The following is a 17,252-nucleotide window of genomic DNA, read 5'->3' as shown; positions in this document are numbered from 1 at the left end:
ATTTTGATTTACTAAGAGTTGAAAACAATTCTAAATTTTTGTTAATAACACGTGTGCTATAATATGAACAATTATCAATAATAATTCTTTTTTATTACTCTCCAATCTTAACATATTTGTATAGGGGGAAGGAGGTAGGATCCAAATGATCTGGGAAGTAAACAGAACTTGAGCTAAATGCCACTGCTTACCATCTGTAAATTCAAACATTTACAGTGTTCCTTGTAATTACTAGTAGACTTTTTTTCTTCTTCTTTTGAGAGATGGATCTCACTATGTTGCCCAGCTGGAATCAAACTCCTGGGCTCAAGTGATCCTTCTGCCTCAGTCTCCTGCGTAGCTGAAACTACAGAGGCAGGCCACTGAGCCTGGCTTTCTAGTACAGGGTTATTTTTTTAAAATAAAAAAAAAAAGAGGAACTCATGAGTTAAAATAATGTTTCCTCTCAGCACAGAAAAGAAAACTAACCAAATTTTGTAGTCCATGATAATAGCTTCTATATACCCTTTTAATTCCAGTAAGGAAAGTTTCCTGTACTAGAAAGCCAGTATTAGACCAACAGCACAAACATCACCTCACAGCTTACAGCTGTCCCTCCTCATTGCCATTACCCATGTTTCACTTTCCGTGGCTTCTGTTACCCACGTACAGCACAGTAAGATATTTTAAGAGAGACAGACTACATTCATATAACTTTTATTACAGTATATTGTTACTATAATTATTATATTATTGTTGCTAATTATGTTACTGTGTGTAATTTATAAAGAAGCCTTTATTATATGTATGTATGCATAGGAAAAAAAGTACAGTACACATAGAGCTTAATACTATCCACAGTTTCAGGCATTCACTGGGGGTCTTGGAATATATACCCCAGCGGATAAGGGGGACTACTGTATTTCAAAATGTAGTCTTCCCAGTGTGGCGATTCCTTAAGGATCTAGAACTAGAAATACTATTTGACCCAGCCATCCCATTACTGGGTATATACCCAAAGGATTATAAATCATGGTGCTATAAAGACACATGCACACGTATGTTTATTGCAGCACTATTCACAATAACAAAGACTTGGAACCAACCCAAATGTCCATCAATGACAGACTGGATTAAGAAAATGTGGCACATATACACCATGGAATGCTATGCAACCATAAAACAGAATGAGTTAGTGTTCTTTGTAGGGACATGGATGTAGCTGAAAATACACACATATATATATATTTTTTTTTCCTACCCATCTATCTGCAGCTTTCCTTCATGCAATCACAGACTGTATGTGTCACTAGCTGTAATCCCCAGAAAATATCCTCAGATTTCTAATAGTCATTTCTTTAACCTAGGAGTAATTACTATTAGAGTTTACAAATTTAAGATGGTATCACAAAAACAAAGTTTTGTTAGAAGAGTACATTGGGAAGTTGGGAAGCTCCGAAATTATATGCAAAAACTTGTATACACAACTATATTTCCTCAGAGAAATAAGTCTAAGATTTTGTTTGATTACTAAAACACGTGAACCAAAATAAGTTATTTTTAAATGAGATTTAAAAGCTCTTTATTCTTTCTCTTCCAACAAGCAGACTGTTTTTGGTTTATTTATCTATTAAATGTAAGAGGAGAGAAAATATTACAGTATAAGGTCTTTTGATAGCCTCTACATCTGTCTACAACTTATACCAGATCATAATGTTGATAATTATAAATCTTTAGTTCCTGAATTCTGTTTTAGAGTTTCTCATCTATAAAAAGGGATTTCTGCCATCTATTTGATGTATCTGTATTTATTTCTATACTTACAGTTTTGTGTATCATAGGAAGGGAAAAGTGAATTCATAGCTCACAAATAAAAAGAAAAAAAAATACTACTCTTCTTCCTATTAGCTCTCCATAAAAGTAACAGCAATACAGAAATAAATCTAAGAAACGTTTTTTATTACAATATAGTAAAATATAATGTTAAAACCTAATATTTAAAATCCCTTACCTGGTTAGCTGACAGTATATAATTATCAAAATTCATTAAGCAATTCTCTAAAATAGTTGAATTGTATTGTGTATAAATTATACCTCAAGAAAACTGAGGTCAAAAACCTCCTTTAACTGTATTTTCTTCATAATCTTGATTACATATAAATAAAAACTTTACTTTCTAAGAAACATAAAAGGAACAATTTCTTTAACAATTTTAAGACACTGGACTAGAGACTGATGATACAATAACAAAGGCAAGCAGCCTGCCCTAGAGCTTATGGTTGGTTGCAGAGAGTGTTTGAGGGAGAGAGGGGCCAGCAGAGAATGAATGCCCAATAAATATTTGCTAAATCAATGAATACATATTCATAAATAATTAACACAAGATAAAAATCAATGGTGACACATACAGAGTTTGTGGTTGCATGAAGGAAAGCTGCAGACAAATGAGGTAGAAGCCAGCTAACAATTAGGAGTTCACTGCAGTTAGAAGGTTCTTACTGCTTCACTTCCCAGCAAAGCAAAGAGTAACTGAAGATACAGAAGAATTTTCAAGAGAATAAAAGGAGTTGAAGGAGTTGAAAAGTAGTTAGAAATTTGATATGGAAAGGTATTATATTTTCCAGAAAATCTGAACTTCATTCTACCAATGTTAGGAAAGGACTTTAGGCCAAAGAATGACCTGCCCAGATTTGCCTACAGTAAAAGAAAGGAGGAACTGGAAAAAAGAGGGAAAACTGTAGGCAGAAGACCAGTTATGATGTTATCATAATAGTCTAACTAGTCCTACCATTATCATTTAGTGTCAATACATTTATGTAAAATTTATAATGAAGTAGATCTTTTTAAAATTCAGTACTCTGTCTTACCTACTGCATAAGAAACAGATTTTATACCAGCTTTCTTTTCCTTGGAAATTTAAAAAATCATCCCTCAAAGCCTAAGTGAAATTTACAGAAAATCTTCCCTTACTTCTTGTTTAAAGATTTCATCTTTACCTCCTCTGTACTTTCATAGTCGTTTATCACATTAAGCTAGGTAAATTTATTTCCCCTTCTAAATTGTGAAAATTACAATCAAGGACTCCCCCAATCCTAATAATGACAACTTAGAAATTAATAGCTGTCATTACTTGAACATCTCCTAAGTGCAAATTGTTATTAAGCACTTTAATACAGTTTTTCTAATAATCACAGTAACTTTCTTTTCAAGAAACGCAATCTGAGAGTCAGATTAAGTAACTTGTTCGAAGTTCCACACATACACAGTGAAGCTTGGATTCAAATCCAGACTTGTTTGATTCTTCACCCCCAGCTTGCCATACTTCTTAGCAAATTTTATCAAATACCTTCCTAGTAGGTACATAATGAAATACACGAACCTGGTTGAAATAAAACTCTGCTACAAAAAAGAGATACTACTTATGTATGTTAACTTAATTCTCTTTTATGTAAAAAAAATGCTTCTTATACATCATTTTGAGGAATAATAGCAGTATTATAGAGTAATTTCTGTGTATTTTTTCAGATAATTTCTATTACTACCTAAAAGCTATAAGCAAATAAGGTACAATAATTTAAACAACTGAACCTAAAAAATGCTGCTTAAAAAAATTAAAAATGACACATTTAATGATGCTTTTCTTTGAAAGGATCTTACTCCAACAATACTTCAACTGCTTCAAGATTTTTGAACACCTTCTTTTGAGATTTTATTTAGGACCTTTTATAATTAAAACAAATGATGACTATCATCTGCAGTTTGTAATGTGCTAGGTGATATAATACAAAGATCCCCTTCTTTTCAAGAAGATAATGCAAACACAAATAAATACAATAAAAGGCAAAATAGGGCCAGGCACAGTGGCTCACGCCTGTAATTCAAAACTTTGGGAGGCCGAGGCAGGTGGATCACCTGGGTAAGAGATGACAGAGCAAGACTCTGTCTCTTAAAAAAAGAAAAAGGCAAAATAGATGAATAGTATACAATTATTCAAAGAAAGTAATGGTTGTCTTGATCAGACACTTGAAAAAAGAAGGTAAACTGAGAGGAAAGAACAGGGCATTCTGGGAACTAACAAGGAATACAGAAAAGTCACTGTAGAAAACAAACATGCGGCCTGGCGCAGCGGCGGAAGAGGGGTGGGGAATCCCATCTCTACCAAAAAAAACAAAAAAATTATCTGGGCATGGTAGTGCATGCCTGTAAGTCCCAGCTACTTGAGATGCTGAGGTAGGAGGATCACCTGAGCCCAGAAGGTTGAGGCTGCAGTGAACTGTGATGGAGCCACTGCACTCCAGCCCGGGTTGGAATGAGACCCTTTCTCGAAAAAAAAAAAAAGGAAAAAGAAAGAAAATTAATATGGAAGAAACTATACTCTGGTGAAGATTAACCAACTTACAGGGATGGATTGGGGCAGGTATGAGACCAGAGGGAAAAAGACCAATTGAGAGGCTACAGAGTTAGTACGGGATAGGAATTAAAGGTTCTCATGCTTTGGAGAAAATTAGGCTTCTGTATATATAAACCTCAAGGTTCTAACAAGAATCAACAATGCAGAGAAGAGTCTGCCATTCAGTGGGATGCACCTAATGCAATGACGGAAGCAAGGGTACCACTAAAGTTGAGAAAAAGATAAAAAGACCTACCAAACCCTAAGAGTGGCAAAGGAAGCTTTTAGTTCCATATGACACTAACAGCTGTGTGTGATGACAATGAACAAAAATTTCTTGTACACTGCAAAATAATTAGAAGAGTATATTGTGAATGTTCCCATCACAAAGAAATGATGGGCATGGTGGCACACACCTATATAGCTACTCAGGAGGGTAACGCAGGAGGATCACTTGAGCCCAGGAGTTTGAGGGTGCAGTGAGCTTTGACTGCACCACCTAGCACTCTGGGGTGACAGAGTGAGACCCCATCTCAAAAAAAAATAAAAAGAAGAAATGAAGAAATAATAAATATTGGAAGTGATGGTTATTCTGGGTTTATTACATATTGTATGCTTGTAACAAAATATCATGTGTACTCCACAAGTATGAGCTAGTCTCTATAAAAATTTTTAAATTAATTAATTTCACATGGCTGTCAGGAAAATTAAACAAATTAAGTTTTAAAAAGTGAGTGACACCAATGTCAAATACTCTAAAGAAGTCACAGAGGAGTAAGAATGTAAAACAGTGAGTAAATATGGTGATATGTTCATAACAGATAATCTTTAAAAGGGGAATGTTAGCTGGTAGGTGGGGGCAATACTCACAGGGTAAATGAATCACAATAAAGTTGGTAGCAAATACTTTTTACAAGTGTTAATAGTAAAAGGAAGACAAGAAATGAGGAAAATAAGCAGTTGGGACAAATTGTCCTCTTCCAAAAAATTTTTTAAATACCTGAAAATGTTTGTAAACAGAAGGACCCATATAGAGAAAAAGAGATGAAGATCCAATTTAACTGAATATGGTCGGTGAACTGGGGGAGAAAGGACAGTTAATGGGGAAGTGGGACATGTTAGATTTTTAAGATTAATATCTGATTGAAGGTAACAGGACAAATATGTGGGGTTGAAAGAGTTAATTTTAGGAAAAATAAAAAGGATGACCTACAACTGACTAATTAATAGGCCAGGTTAACAACTGAAAAACTAAAATAAAATCTTTAGGGTACTGAAGAAGGATTAAACAAATGTTGAAGGTAAAAATAAAGAGGTCTTTTAAAAGAAAAAATAAGACCTAATCAGAATTAAAGTTTTTGAAATCAGAGTTGATTAAATCAAGGACCGTTTGATAGTCTAGAAGTGAGCACAGAGAAAGTTCAAAAGGGAAGAGGTTCAAATCTTACCTTGGCCTTTATGCCAAGTGAGCAGGACTAAAAATGTAAAAGATTCTAGGACAAAAAGCCGCAATCAGAACAGATGGTCCTGACAGTGAGGTTGACACAAAATTAGATGGGTGCTACTAGGCTGCAAAAAGGAGTCAAAGCCCTGAACATCATGGGGTAATGGAAATCCAAAAGGAACGCACAGTTTATAGGAAGAGATCTAAATGGTACTGTAGTTTCAAGAAAAAAAAAAAAGACAGTATATGAACTTAAAAGTTGATGTGAAATTCTGGCACTAAAGCAGCAAGATACCATGAGGTCAGGCCAATCATCAAGATGTGGAAAAACTGAGAGAAGTGCGGAAGCCACCAAGAACGGTAGGAGAATCCTCGAAAGCAGTAGTTGATAATGACCAGCAAGTAACAGAGAAGTCATGTGTAATCTGCAAGAAAGTCACTTGCAATACATTGATCCTGATTTTAAAGAAAAATTGAGGCCAGGCGCGGTGGCTCAAGCCTGTAATCCCAGCACTTTGGGAGGCCGAGACGGGCGGATCACGAGGTCAGGAGTCCCGAGACCATCCTGGCTAACACGGTGAAACCCCGTCTCTACTAAAAAAAAAAAAATACAAAAAGCTAGCCGGGTGAGCTGAGATCCAGCCACTGCACTCCAGCCCGGGCGACAGAGCGAGACTCCGTCTCAAAAAAAAAAAAAGAAAAAAAGAAAAAAAAGAAAAAAAAAATTGAACAAACTTACTTTGAATAAGCAAACTCTCAGATTTATATCGAAACAATTTTTGCCTACTTAAAAAAAAATACAAACCCATTCTGAAGGAATAAAGTATTCCCCCAGTGAGATCTAAATGAAAGTAATGCAGACTCCGAAGGCTTTTCCTAACATAGTGTAAATGGTAAGTACTCAAATAATCTAAGTTGAATGAATTAATGAAAAAGAATTCCAAAAGTGGCATCATGACTGGAACGGTGCCTCATTTTCACTGAATGGATGCAAGTATAGATGGCCTGACAGACGGATAAAAAGACAGTTGGAATACAGAAAGAGAAACAGACTCCACTGAAAATCTTAAAGTCTCTCAAAGTGACTGCTTTAAAGAGGATGATGCTCATGATTTTACAAATATTCATCTAGTAAATATATTTAAAAATTTAAAATTCTGTTGGAAAATAAACACCAATAGGGCAATAAAAACTTCCATGGAAAAACTATTTCCCAGCCGGGTGCAATGGCTCATGCCTGCAATCCCAGCACTTTGGGAGGCCAAGGCGGGCAGATTACTTGAGGTCAGGAGCTTGAGACCAGCCTAGCCAACATGGTGAAACCCTGTCTCTACTAAAAATCCAAAAATTAGCCAGGCATGGTGGCACACACCTGTTGTCCCAGCTGCTCAGGAGGCTGAGACAGGAGAATTGCTTGAACCCAGGAGGCGGAGGTTTCAGTGAGCTGAGATGATGCCACCGCATTCCAGCCTGGGCAACAGAGCGAGACTCCATCTCAAAAAAGTGAAAAAGAAAAACTATTTCTCTAACAAACCTATTCCAATTTCATTATCTTAATTTTTCTTACAATTTTAGTACCATAATTTCTAGTTACTATGCTGAGAAATAGGACCAGGCAATATCCTAAAAGTTCCTTATTGTTAGATCCTTTCAGCTCCTTGAAGAGGAGCTTCTAATAGGCTCCTTGGCTTCTAACAGGATAACTGTGTTTTCAAAACAGAAACTTGCTGAACTATAATTTTCATTGGTAATTTACACATTTAATTCATCTTACCTCATCATATGATTTACATAGGCTTTGCTACAGCTAGTGTTGTATCTGCAAAAACTACAGTGGACGTACGTAGGAAAGTGGTTTGCAAAATCTTTTATTTCGGAACAACACTCAATGCACTTGTGAATGCCCCGACGATACCTTAGGGAGACATAAAAAAATGATAAAAATATATTTTAAAACAAAAATAATAAGGAAGAGCCTTATTAATGTTCTGTTAACTAAAGTACAAGTTTTTATACTTAAGTTTAAATTATATTGTATATCAGGAATAAAAGATTACCTTAAATTCCTCAATGCTGTATTGACTTTACTTTTTTTATTGCTACTAGCCAATGTGCTTTGTTTCTTTTGCATATTAGAGATTTTTGGTTTGTATTTAGATTTACTTCCATTAGGCTTACTTGTATTAGGTTTACTTGCGTTGGATTTGATTGTATTAGGTTTACTTGTATTAAATTTTGCAGGATTTTTAGCAGTTATATTTTTAGTCCTTGGAGGTGAGAGCTGAAGGGTAGAAGCACTTGCACTAATGGAAGGTGTAGGTGAAGCTCCTGATTGCAGAGGTCCAACTGAAGCTCGAATAGTAACCTACAAAAATAACGAGAAGATTTGCTTTAAAAGATTAATCATTACATTAATATTAAAATATCACGGTACCAAAATAGTTAAAATCAAGAATTTTGAAAAAAGCACATATAAACTATAATCAGGTAAGTCTCCCATTTATTCTAGATGTTCAAACCATTAAATGATATTAAACTTGATATTAAGTTGTAATATTACATTTTGTATTGCTATCAGTTATATGTTAACACAGTTATCAGTGAATAATTAGGAGTTAATACAAATTATATGAATATACAAAGAGCACATTCCATAGCTATTTTTATGCCCTGACTTAACTTTAAGAAATTCACATAGAGCTCAAAATTTAAATCTCAAGCCTGAAAAATAATTCTAGAAAGGCCTAAATTACCCTTTAACAACTATAAAAGAAACAGATCTACAGTAAATGTGATCTCCTCTTTCCAGGGGCTCAGTGCCCAAGATTTATGCTTATAAATGTTACAGGAGGAGTTATATCAATTTATTATACTGCGTAGAGGGCTAAATAATATTTAGAATTTTCTTAAAGTAAACTAATACAAAGTTCATCATTTAGTATTCAGAATGAGAAAATGTTTAATTTTATCTGTTGGTTGACAATGAAAAACACAGTGCCTACCAACATTCTGGTTAATCATTTGACTATACCCTCCTGTATTTGAGGAACAGTCAATAAGGAAGTCCTATGACATACATGTGCTTGGGTAACATATAATAGCACTGGACCAGGAATCAAAAGGCCTTCCTAGCCATGTGACCTTGAACAAGGAACTTACCCTCTCTATGCTTCTTCACATCTATAACATGGGGTAATACCTGCCTTATGAACCTCAGTGGATTATGGTATGAATTAGACAATAAAATGTATGAAAAAGTACACTGAAAGTCTAATTCTAAGGTGCTATAAAAACATTTAGTATCATTATCATTAATATTATTATTATTATTAAGGGAAAAAATGAGAGAGGACTGCACTGCTTACATTAGTGTTCTGCATGTCTAGTCCCAACATGGAATGAATGGATTGCAGGGAAGGATGCTGGATAGCTTCTCTTGCTATCATGTCTTCAGAGCATGGCTTTATATTGTTTTAGTTAATTCAAATAACAGACATACCCACATTCAAAGGTAAGTACCCAAAGCCAAAAATAAATGTTTTGGGGATTATTCACTTTGGATTATCCATGCCTCTGTTTCCCTCCACTGGAGCAAATATTCAAGAGCTGACTGTATATAAAGAAGTCAGAGAAAACAGATGTATATAAGGCAAAAAGGGAAAAGTAAATTACAATCATCAGTATGCAGTCAGACATGTGTTTGCTCACTTAAAACACAATGCTATCCAGCAGAACTTGCTTCTCAGAGTAAACTCAGTAATAACAACTACAACAAACATCTGAGAACCTATGGCACTCTAGGCACTATACCAGATGCTGGGGACACAAAGATAAATAAAACATGATTCCTGATCTCAAGCATCTTACAGTTTAGCAACTAAAGTCAACATATACACTTTCAACTGAAAGCTCAAAAAAAGCCTATAAAATATTGAAACAACCCACTGACCCAAGAAAAGTTAATTGAGTTGTACTTTTTAGAAAGGACTACTACTCTAACCCAACAGCTATCACTGAACTGAAAACAATGGTTAGAAGTTTTTCCTTCTACGCATAAAATTAAACCCTAAAATTAAAGTCTGAGCAAAATCTGAAGTCATTTAAAATATATTCAATAGATAAAGATGGGCAAGAGTTAATTTCCATTATCATACAAAATGTTAAAATACAATATATTTTAACTCACTTTTGTTCCAGGAGGCAATCCTTCCAGTTGTTTAGGTTTTATAAATGTTCGATGGTGTTGAGTCTTATGATCCATTTTCTCCTTGCATGTCAAAAACTGCAGTCTGCATTTTGTACAACGATGTATTCCTTTTTTCTGTTTAGAAAAGAAAACAGAAAAAGGGGGAAAATAATTTCAACAACTACAAATCCTGTGTCCTGAAACTGATCTGGCTTAATTTTAATGATACCTAAATAATGTAAAAACTTGCAGTTTAACATCTCCTATCATAAATAATATCAAAATGCCTCATTTTTTAAAAGTTATTACATTAGTATTTGGGTTCCAAAAGTGTTTCCTACTATGTAGGAACTCTACATGAAAGTTCTATCAACAGGTTCTAATAAAACTTCTATTAAGTGTGGTGAGAAATCTCAATTATAAACTTGAAGTAAACACATGATACTGTGAAAATGAGATGTACTACGTTTTATCCTAGAAAAGTAAATTATTTCTAGTTTTGCTATTTCTAGTTGGTTGACAAGTTGGTAAAATAAATTAAACTCTCTAAAACCAAATAAATCTAACCAGACATTTCAAAGAAGTTTATAGAAATGGTTATATAAACCAATGCTATCCAATAATATCTCCTATGATAAAGAAATATTCTAGAGCTGTACTGTCAAACACAGTAGCCACTAGCCACATGTGGTTATTGAGCACCTGAAATGTAGCTACTGTGACTAAGGAAGTACATTTTTAATACTATTTAATTTTAATTAATTTAAATCTAAAAAGCTGTATGTGGCTAGTAGCTACTACATTAGACAATGTGGATGAAGAGGCATAAAACAGAACAACTGAACTTACTGATTGAGAACCCCTTGACTGAATCCCTCCTCAAACCCAGTCCTGTCATTATTCTACAGATGGGAAATGGGACCCGAAAAAATTCTAAGGCATTTCCCCATAGCTAGTTAGTGACATTACCAGACCCCTGATCCAGTGTTCCTTCTATTACAGATTATCAACTGCAACTTTTACCCTCATTAATACATTTTATATATTATATATATATTATATATATATATATAGGATATAGAGAAACCACTCCTTTGTAGTTATATGTAGTTTTACATATATACACACATATATACACACACACATAATTATACAACATATAATTATAAAGTAATGCCTTCTCTAAAGCTGTATCTCTGCCAGATACATCACCATGTCCATTAAATACAACTAATTGTTTGTTTATTTATTTATTTATTTAACTTTTAAACTCAGGGAACATGTGCAGGATGTACAGGTTTGTTACACAGGTTTGATACACAGGTAAACGTGTAACCTGGAGGCTTTTTGTATAGATTATTTCACCATCCAGGTATTCATTCGTTATTTTTCCTGATTCTCTCTCTCCTCCCACCCTCTGCCCTCTGGTAGGCCAAAGTATGTGTTGTTCCCCTCTACGTGTCTTGTGTTCTCATCATTTAGCTCCCACTTATAAATGAGAAAACGTGGTATTTGTTTTTCTGTTCCTGCATTAGTTTGCTAAGGATAATGGCCTCCAGCTCCATCCATGTCCCTGCAAAGGACATGATCTCATTCCTTTTTATGGCTGCACAGTAGTCCATGGTGTATATGTACCACATTTTTTCATCCAGTCCACCATTGATGGGCATATAGATTGATTGCATGTCATTGCTATTGTGAATAGTGCTAAAAAGAACATATGTGTGCATGTGTCTTAACAGAACGATTTACATTCTTTTGGGTATATGTGCAGCAATGGGATTGCTGGGTGGAATGGTATTTCTGTCTCTAGGTCTTCAAGGAATCACCACACTGTCTTCCACAATGGTTAATTTACACTCCCAGCAACAGTATAAAAGCACTCCTTTTCTCCACAACCTTGCCAGCATCTATTATGTTTTGATCTTTTAACGATAGCCATTCTGACAGGTGTGAGATGGTATCTCACTGTGGTTTTGATTTGCATTCCTCTAATGATCAGTGATGTTGAGTTTTCTTTTCATATCATTGTTGACCACATGTATGTCTTCTTTTGAGAGTGTCTGTTCATATCCTTTGCCCACTTTCTAATGGGGTTGGTTTCTTGTAAATCTGTTTAAGTTCCTTATAGATGCTAGATATTAGACCTTTGTCAGATGCATAGTTTGCAAAAATGTTCTCCCATTCTGTAAGTTGTCTACTTACTTTTGCTGTGCACAAGCTCTTTAATTAGATCCCATTTGTCAGTTTTTGCTTTTGTTGCAATTGCTTTTGGCTTTTGTTGCAATTGCTTTGCCCATGTCTATGTCCTGAATGGTATTGCCTAGGTTTCTTCTAGGGTTTTTAGAGTTTTAGGTTTTACATTTAAGTCTTTAATCCATCTTGGGTTAATTTTGGCATATGATGTAAGGAAGGGGTCCAATTTCAATATTCTGCCTATGGCCAGCCAGTTTTCCAAGGACCATTTATTGAATAGGGAATCATTGCTTGTGTTTGTCAGGTTTGTTGAAGATCAGATGGTTGCAGGTGTGTGGTTTCATTTCTGGGTTCACTATTCTATTCCACTGTTCTATGGGTCTGTTATTGTATCAGTACCAAGCTGTTTTGGTTACTATAGCCCTGTAGTATAGCTTGAAATCAGGTAGTGTGATGCCTCCAGCTTTGTTCTTTTTGCTTAGGATTGCCTTGGCTATTCGGGCTATTCTTGGTTCCGTATGAATTTTGAAATGGTTTTTCCTAGTTCTGTGAAGCATATCCATGGTAGTTTAATGGGAATAGCACTGAATCTATAAATTACTTTGGGCAGTATGGCCATTTTCATGATATTGATTCTTCCTATCCATGAGCATGGAATGTTTTTCCATTTGTTTGTGTCATCTCTGATTTCTTTGAGCAGTGATTTGTATGATAATTGTCATGGCAGGGATCATTCCCTTTCCTTGTTAACTGTATTCCTAGGTATTTCATTCTTTTTCTGGCAATTGTGAATGGGAGTTCATTCATGATTTGGCTCTTGGCTTGCCTGTTATTGGTATATAGAAGCGCTAGTGATTTTTGCACATTGATTTTGTATCTTGGGACTTTGCTGAAGTTGCTTATCAGCTTAAGAAGCTTTTGGGCTGAGATGATGGGGTTTTCCAGATATAGAATCATGTCATCAGCAAACAAAGATAGTTTGACTTCCTCTCTTCCTATTTGAATATGCATTATTTCTCTCTTGCCTGACTGCCCTGGTCAGAACTTCCAATACTATGTTGAATAGGAGTGGTGAGAGAGGGGGCATCCTTGTCTTGTGCTGGTTTTCAAGGGGAATGCTTCCAGCTTTTGCCCATTCAGTATGCTATTGGCTGTGAATTTGTTACATATGGCTTTTATTGTTTTGAGGTATGTTCCTTCAATACCTAGTTTATTGAGAGTTTTTAACATGAAGAGATACTGAATTTTATCGAAAGCCTTTTCTGCATCTATTGAGATAGTCATGCGGTTTTTGTCTTTAGTTCTGTTTGTGACGAGTCACATTTATTGATTTGCATATGTTGAACCAACCTTCCATCCTAGGGATAAAACCTACTTGATCATGGTGGATAAACTTTTTCATGTGCTGCTGGATTCAGTTTGCCAGTATTTTGGTGAAGATTTTTGCATCAAGGTTCATCAGGGATATTGGCCTGAAGTTTTGTGTGTGTGGTTTTTTTTTGTTTTTTGTTTTTTGTTTTGCACAACCAATTATTTATAAAAATCAAATGAAGTAATATATAGGGAAATAGCACAGTTACTGGCATACAGCAAGCACTTCATAAATGAAAGTTCTTCATAAAATTCAAAGCAATATATAAATATGTGTTACAATTCTACTAACAGCTGCATCTTAAGACTTTTTTTTTTTTTTAACACAAGGTTTCACTCTGTCAGCCAGGCTGGAATGCAGTGGTGCAGTCTTGGCTCACTACAGCCTCGACCTCCTGGGCTCTTAAGACTATTTGACAAGTGTGATACACCGGATTACATTATAGGTACACGCAATTTAAACAAATTCGCTTATATGTGCTCTAGGAAGAAGAGAAAGACCAAGAAACAGCAAAACAATAGAGCAGGTAAAAAGTTCACTAGAGTTGCGTTCCCAGAAATCTTTTCTCTTATCTATAACCACTCAATAGGTTACATCATCCAGTTTCATGGTTTTTAAATACCATCTATCCAACTGCCTACTTAACATTACTGCTTGATGTCTAATATGCTTCCCAAATCAACCTGAACCAAATTGAACTCAAGATTTCCTTCCTATATCCCTGTCCCCTTCCTCCAAAAAAATCTGTTCCTTATTCAGTCTTCCCCATATCTCAGTATATTAAAACTCCATTCTTGCAACTGCTCAAGACAAAAAATTTAATCTCTTTCTCTTACATCCATTGTCAAACACATTAGTAAAACCTGTCAGCTCTACCTTCAAAACCATTCATAATCTTTCCACTTCTCATTACCTCATTCAACCATTGCTACCATACTGGCCCAAGCCACTTACCTGGACTGCTGTAAAAACTTTCTGTCTTCTCCCCCTAATATCCTTTCTTCCTTACGGACTTTTCTCTCCATAGCTGCCAGTAATAAAAACATGGCACATCTTTTACATGCTTAAAAATGTCTAGTGGCTTTCCAAAGTCTTGGCTGTGGCTTACAAAGCTCCACATGAATTGGCCTGTATTCTATTGCTATAACCTCATCTCCTATTATTCTTCCTCCTATTAATTTACTCTACTCCAGCCACACTGGCCTCCTTGCTATTCTTTGAGCATCCTAGGTATATACTCACTTCAACCCTATATAATGTTACCTTTCCCAGGTAATTCAGATGGCTTACTCCTTTATATCCTTCAGAGAGGGCCATGTTTGAACAGCGTTTATACAACACCCTTTTTTGGCCACTCCTCTACTACTACCACCTCCCCAATCTTTAGCACTCTTCATCTTCCACATTTTCCTCCCACAGTACTTATTGCCAGCATATACATTCTAACACACACATACACAAATGCATTATCTTTCTCTACTATAATGTAAATTCCAGAGGGCACAAACTTGCTTTTGTTCACTGCTATATGATACCTTAAGCAGCCTCTGGCACATATGAAGGCACTCAGTAAATATTTCTTAAATGAATAGTGAGGCAGAAAGAAAGAGACTAACAGAGAAAATGCATGAGTAACATGTACAATTTAGTTCAAAATATCTGCCTTTTCATTCAGTAAATATTTGTCCAGAGTCCTGAGGTAGAATACATTAATCTACTAGTCCCTCAGTTGGACTCATGTCTTTACAACTCTTTTATGCATGCATGCATTTCAATGCACTAAGGGTGATGAAGATAGAGTACTTTTTTTATAACACTACGTTCAACAAAAGAAACAGTGATCTATTCCAAGCATTAAGAAATAAATATCTGTATTAAATTCTTTTATAAGTACACTATATTGTTTGGGAGACTTGAGAGATTTATAGGTAATTCTTTTTTTGTTTTTTTTTTTTTGAGACGGAGTCTCGCTCTGTCGCCCAGGCTGGAGTGCAGAGGCCGGATCTCAGCTCACTGCAAGCTCCGCCTCCCAGGTTTACGACATTCTCCTGCCTCAGCCTCCCAAGTAGCTGGGACTATAGGCGCCCGCCACCACGCCCGGCTACTTTTTTGTATTTTTTAGTAGAGACGGGGTTTCACTGTGTTAGCCAGGATGGTCTCGATCTCCTGACCTCATGTCTTACCATATGTAATTCCTACCTTTAGACCTAATGCCAATGTGAAATCCAACTCTGGTAGAGCAGTAAAAGCTTGGATGCTGAAGTCAAATTTTGACTCTGGCTTTATTAGACAATGTGACATTACGCAAGTGACTTTCTCTAAACCTCTGTCTCCTCACCTATAAAACTGAAATAATAATATACATCTAGTGGTTGAGAGGATTAAACAAGAAAATGCATGTGAAGTACCAGCTGCTGCCATAAGGTAAGTAACTAGTGTATGTTAACTGCTTGTTTTATTAAAGCTCTAATGAGAGTATTTAACACATCTGGAATTGCTATCAATATTTCTTAAAAGTCAAACAAACTGGGTTATTAACTCTAAAATCACTAAAGATGTAGTAAGATAATCTTTTAAAAAAAGTTACAACTGAGTTCTTCAAAGACAATAAAATGAGGCATGGAGTCAACTACTCTGATCGTCTAATACTTTCGTAATAATGTCATCTCAACTACAAGTTTATAATCCCACTCAGCTATGGTTTTCCAGTCTTGTAAATAATTACACAAATTGTAAATACCTTCAAGGGTGCCCAATGACCGTTCTTATTAATAGACTACCCCCTCTTTACTGCTGGCTATCTACCTCCCAGGCACTCCAAACAAAAAAGAAAATTGGCAGCCGTGGCAAGTTAAAACATACAACTCAGGGCATGACAACTTGCTTATAAATCCCACAGCCCACATAGTGGGTCCTCAAATCTCTACCATAGTTATTATTCTTCCCACATCTCTATTTCACTCTATAGTTTGGCAAAGCACCTGGGAAATATCATGTTTAAAAGCCCCACTATGAACTAGAGCTACTGTTTTATACTTCATTCTCCCTTTCAAAATTAAAGTCCAAAGATGAAATACAGGGTATCAAGAATAGTGTTTCCCAAACTCTGTTCATCAAAAAATATTAATAGATACTACGAAAAAAAGAAGTCAATGGTCAAATAAGTTTGGGGAATGACACATACTATATCCTTTCTTGGAGATTTACAATGTCCACTGGCATATTAAAAGCTTTGAGAAGTCCTGTTTTAAAAAACAAACAAAACTGCTTGATTTTAGAAATCCAGGCATTTAATAAATTTATTGACCAGTGACCATTTGGGGGAAAATATCTATTAACACCTGATGGAATACTGTTGGAGAAACCCTAGAAAAGATCTTGCCAGAAACTCTCAAGGATGTGTGGCATCCAAATACAGATGATCCCAAATTGATCTGGAATTTCTACTTTCATGATCTTCTCCAACTAAAAACAGCAAGTCAATTTCATGATTAACTAACAACTGAAAATGACAGCAAAGTGAGCACCAATGCTGAATAAATTGGCATGTCAATTTTATCAAGAATAAGAGAATGCATTGAGCTTTCTAGTGAGTTGGCAAAATTTGATTACATGATCAGATTCAGTAAATCCATTGGCTTCTAATTTTGGCAAAGGCACTGTTGTTCTTTCAAGCACTCAAGAA

The 17,252-nt window shown here is 35.5% G+C and overlaps 1 protein-coding gene across 10 annotated transcripts in view; it reads right to left on the bottom strand.

The window, feature by feature from the left end:
• The window catches only part of ZNF280D (zinc finger protein 280D), a 102,240-nt gene that overhangs the window by 32,166 nt on the left and 52,822 nt on the right, over positions 1-17,252 (bottom strand). For all 10 annotated transcript variants that reach the window (XM_017847057.1, XM_017847062.1, XM_017847065.1 and 7 more), the window contains 3 exons: positions 10,000-10,134; positions 7,871-8,178; positions 7,588-7,728 (listed from right to left, as the gene is read on the bottom strand). In XM_017847057.1, the coding sequence (XP_017702546.1) occupies positions 7,588-7,728; positions 7,871-8,178; positions 10,000-10,134 (584 nt within the window). The remainder of the gene's footprint in view (positions 1-7,587; positions 7,729-7,870; positions 8,179-9,999; positions 10,135-17,252) is intronic.

Source organism: Rhinopithecus bieti, unplaced genomic scaffold (genome assembly GCF_001698545.2).
Source record: "Rhinopithecus bieti isolate Rb0 unplaced genomic scaffold, ASM169854v2 scaffold_947, whole genome shotgun sequence".
NCBI classification, from domain to species: Eukaryota; Metazoa; Chordata; class Mammalia; order Primates; family Cercopithecidae; genus Rhinopithecus; species Rhinopithecus bieti.
The sequence above is the reverse complement of the archived record's forward strand: the minus strand, read 5'-3'. Positions and strand labels throughout refer to the sequence as shown.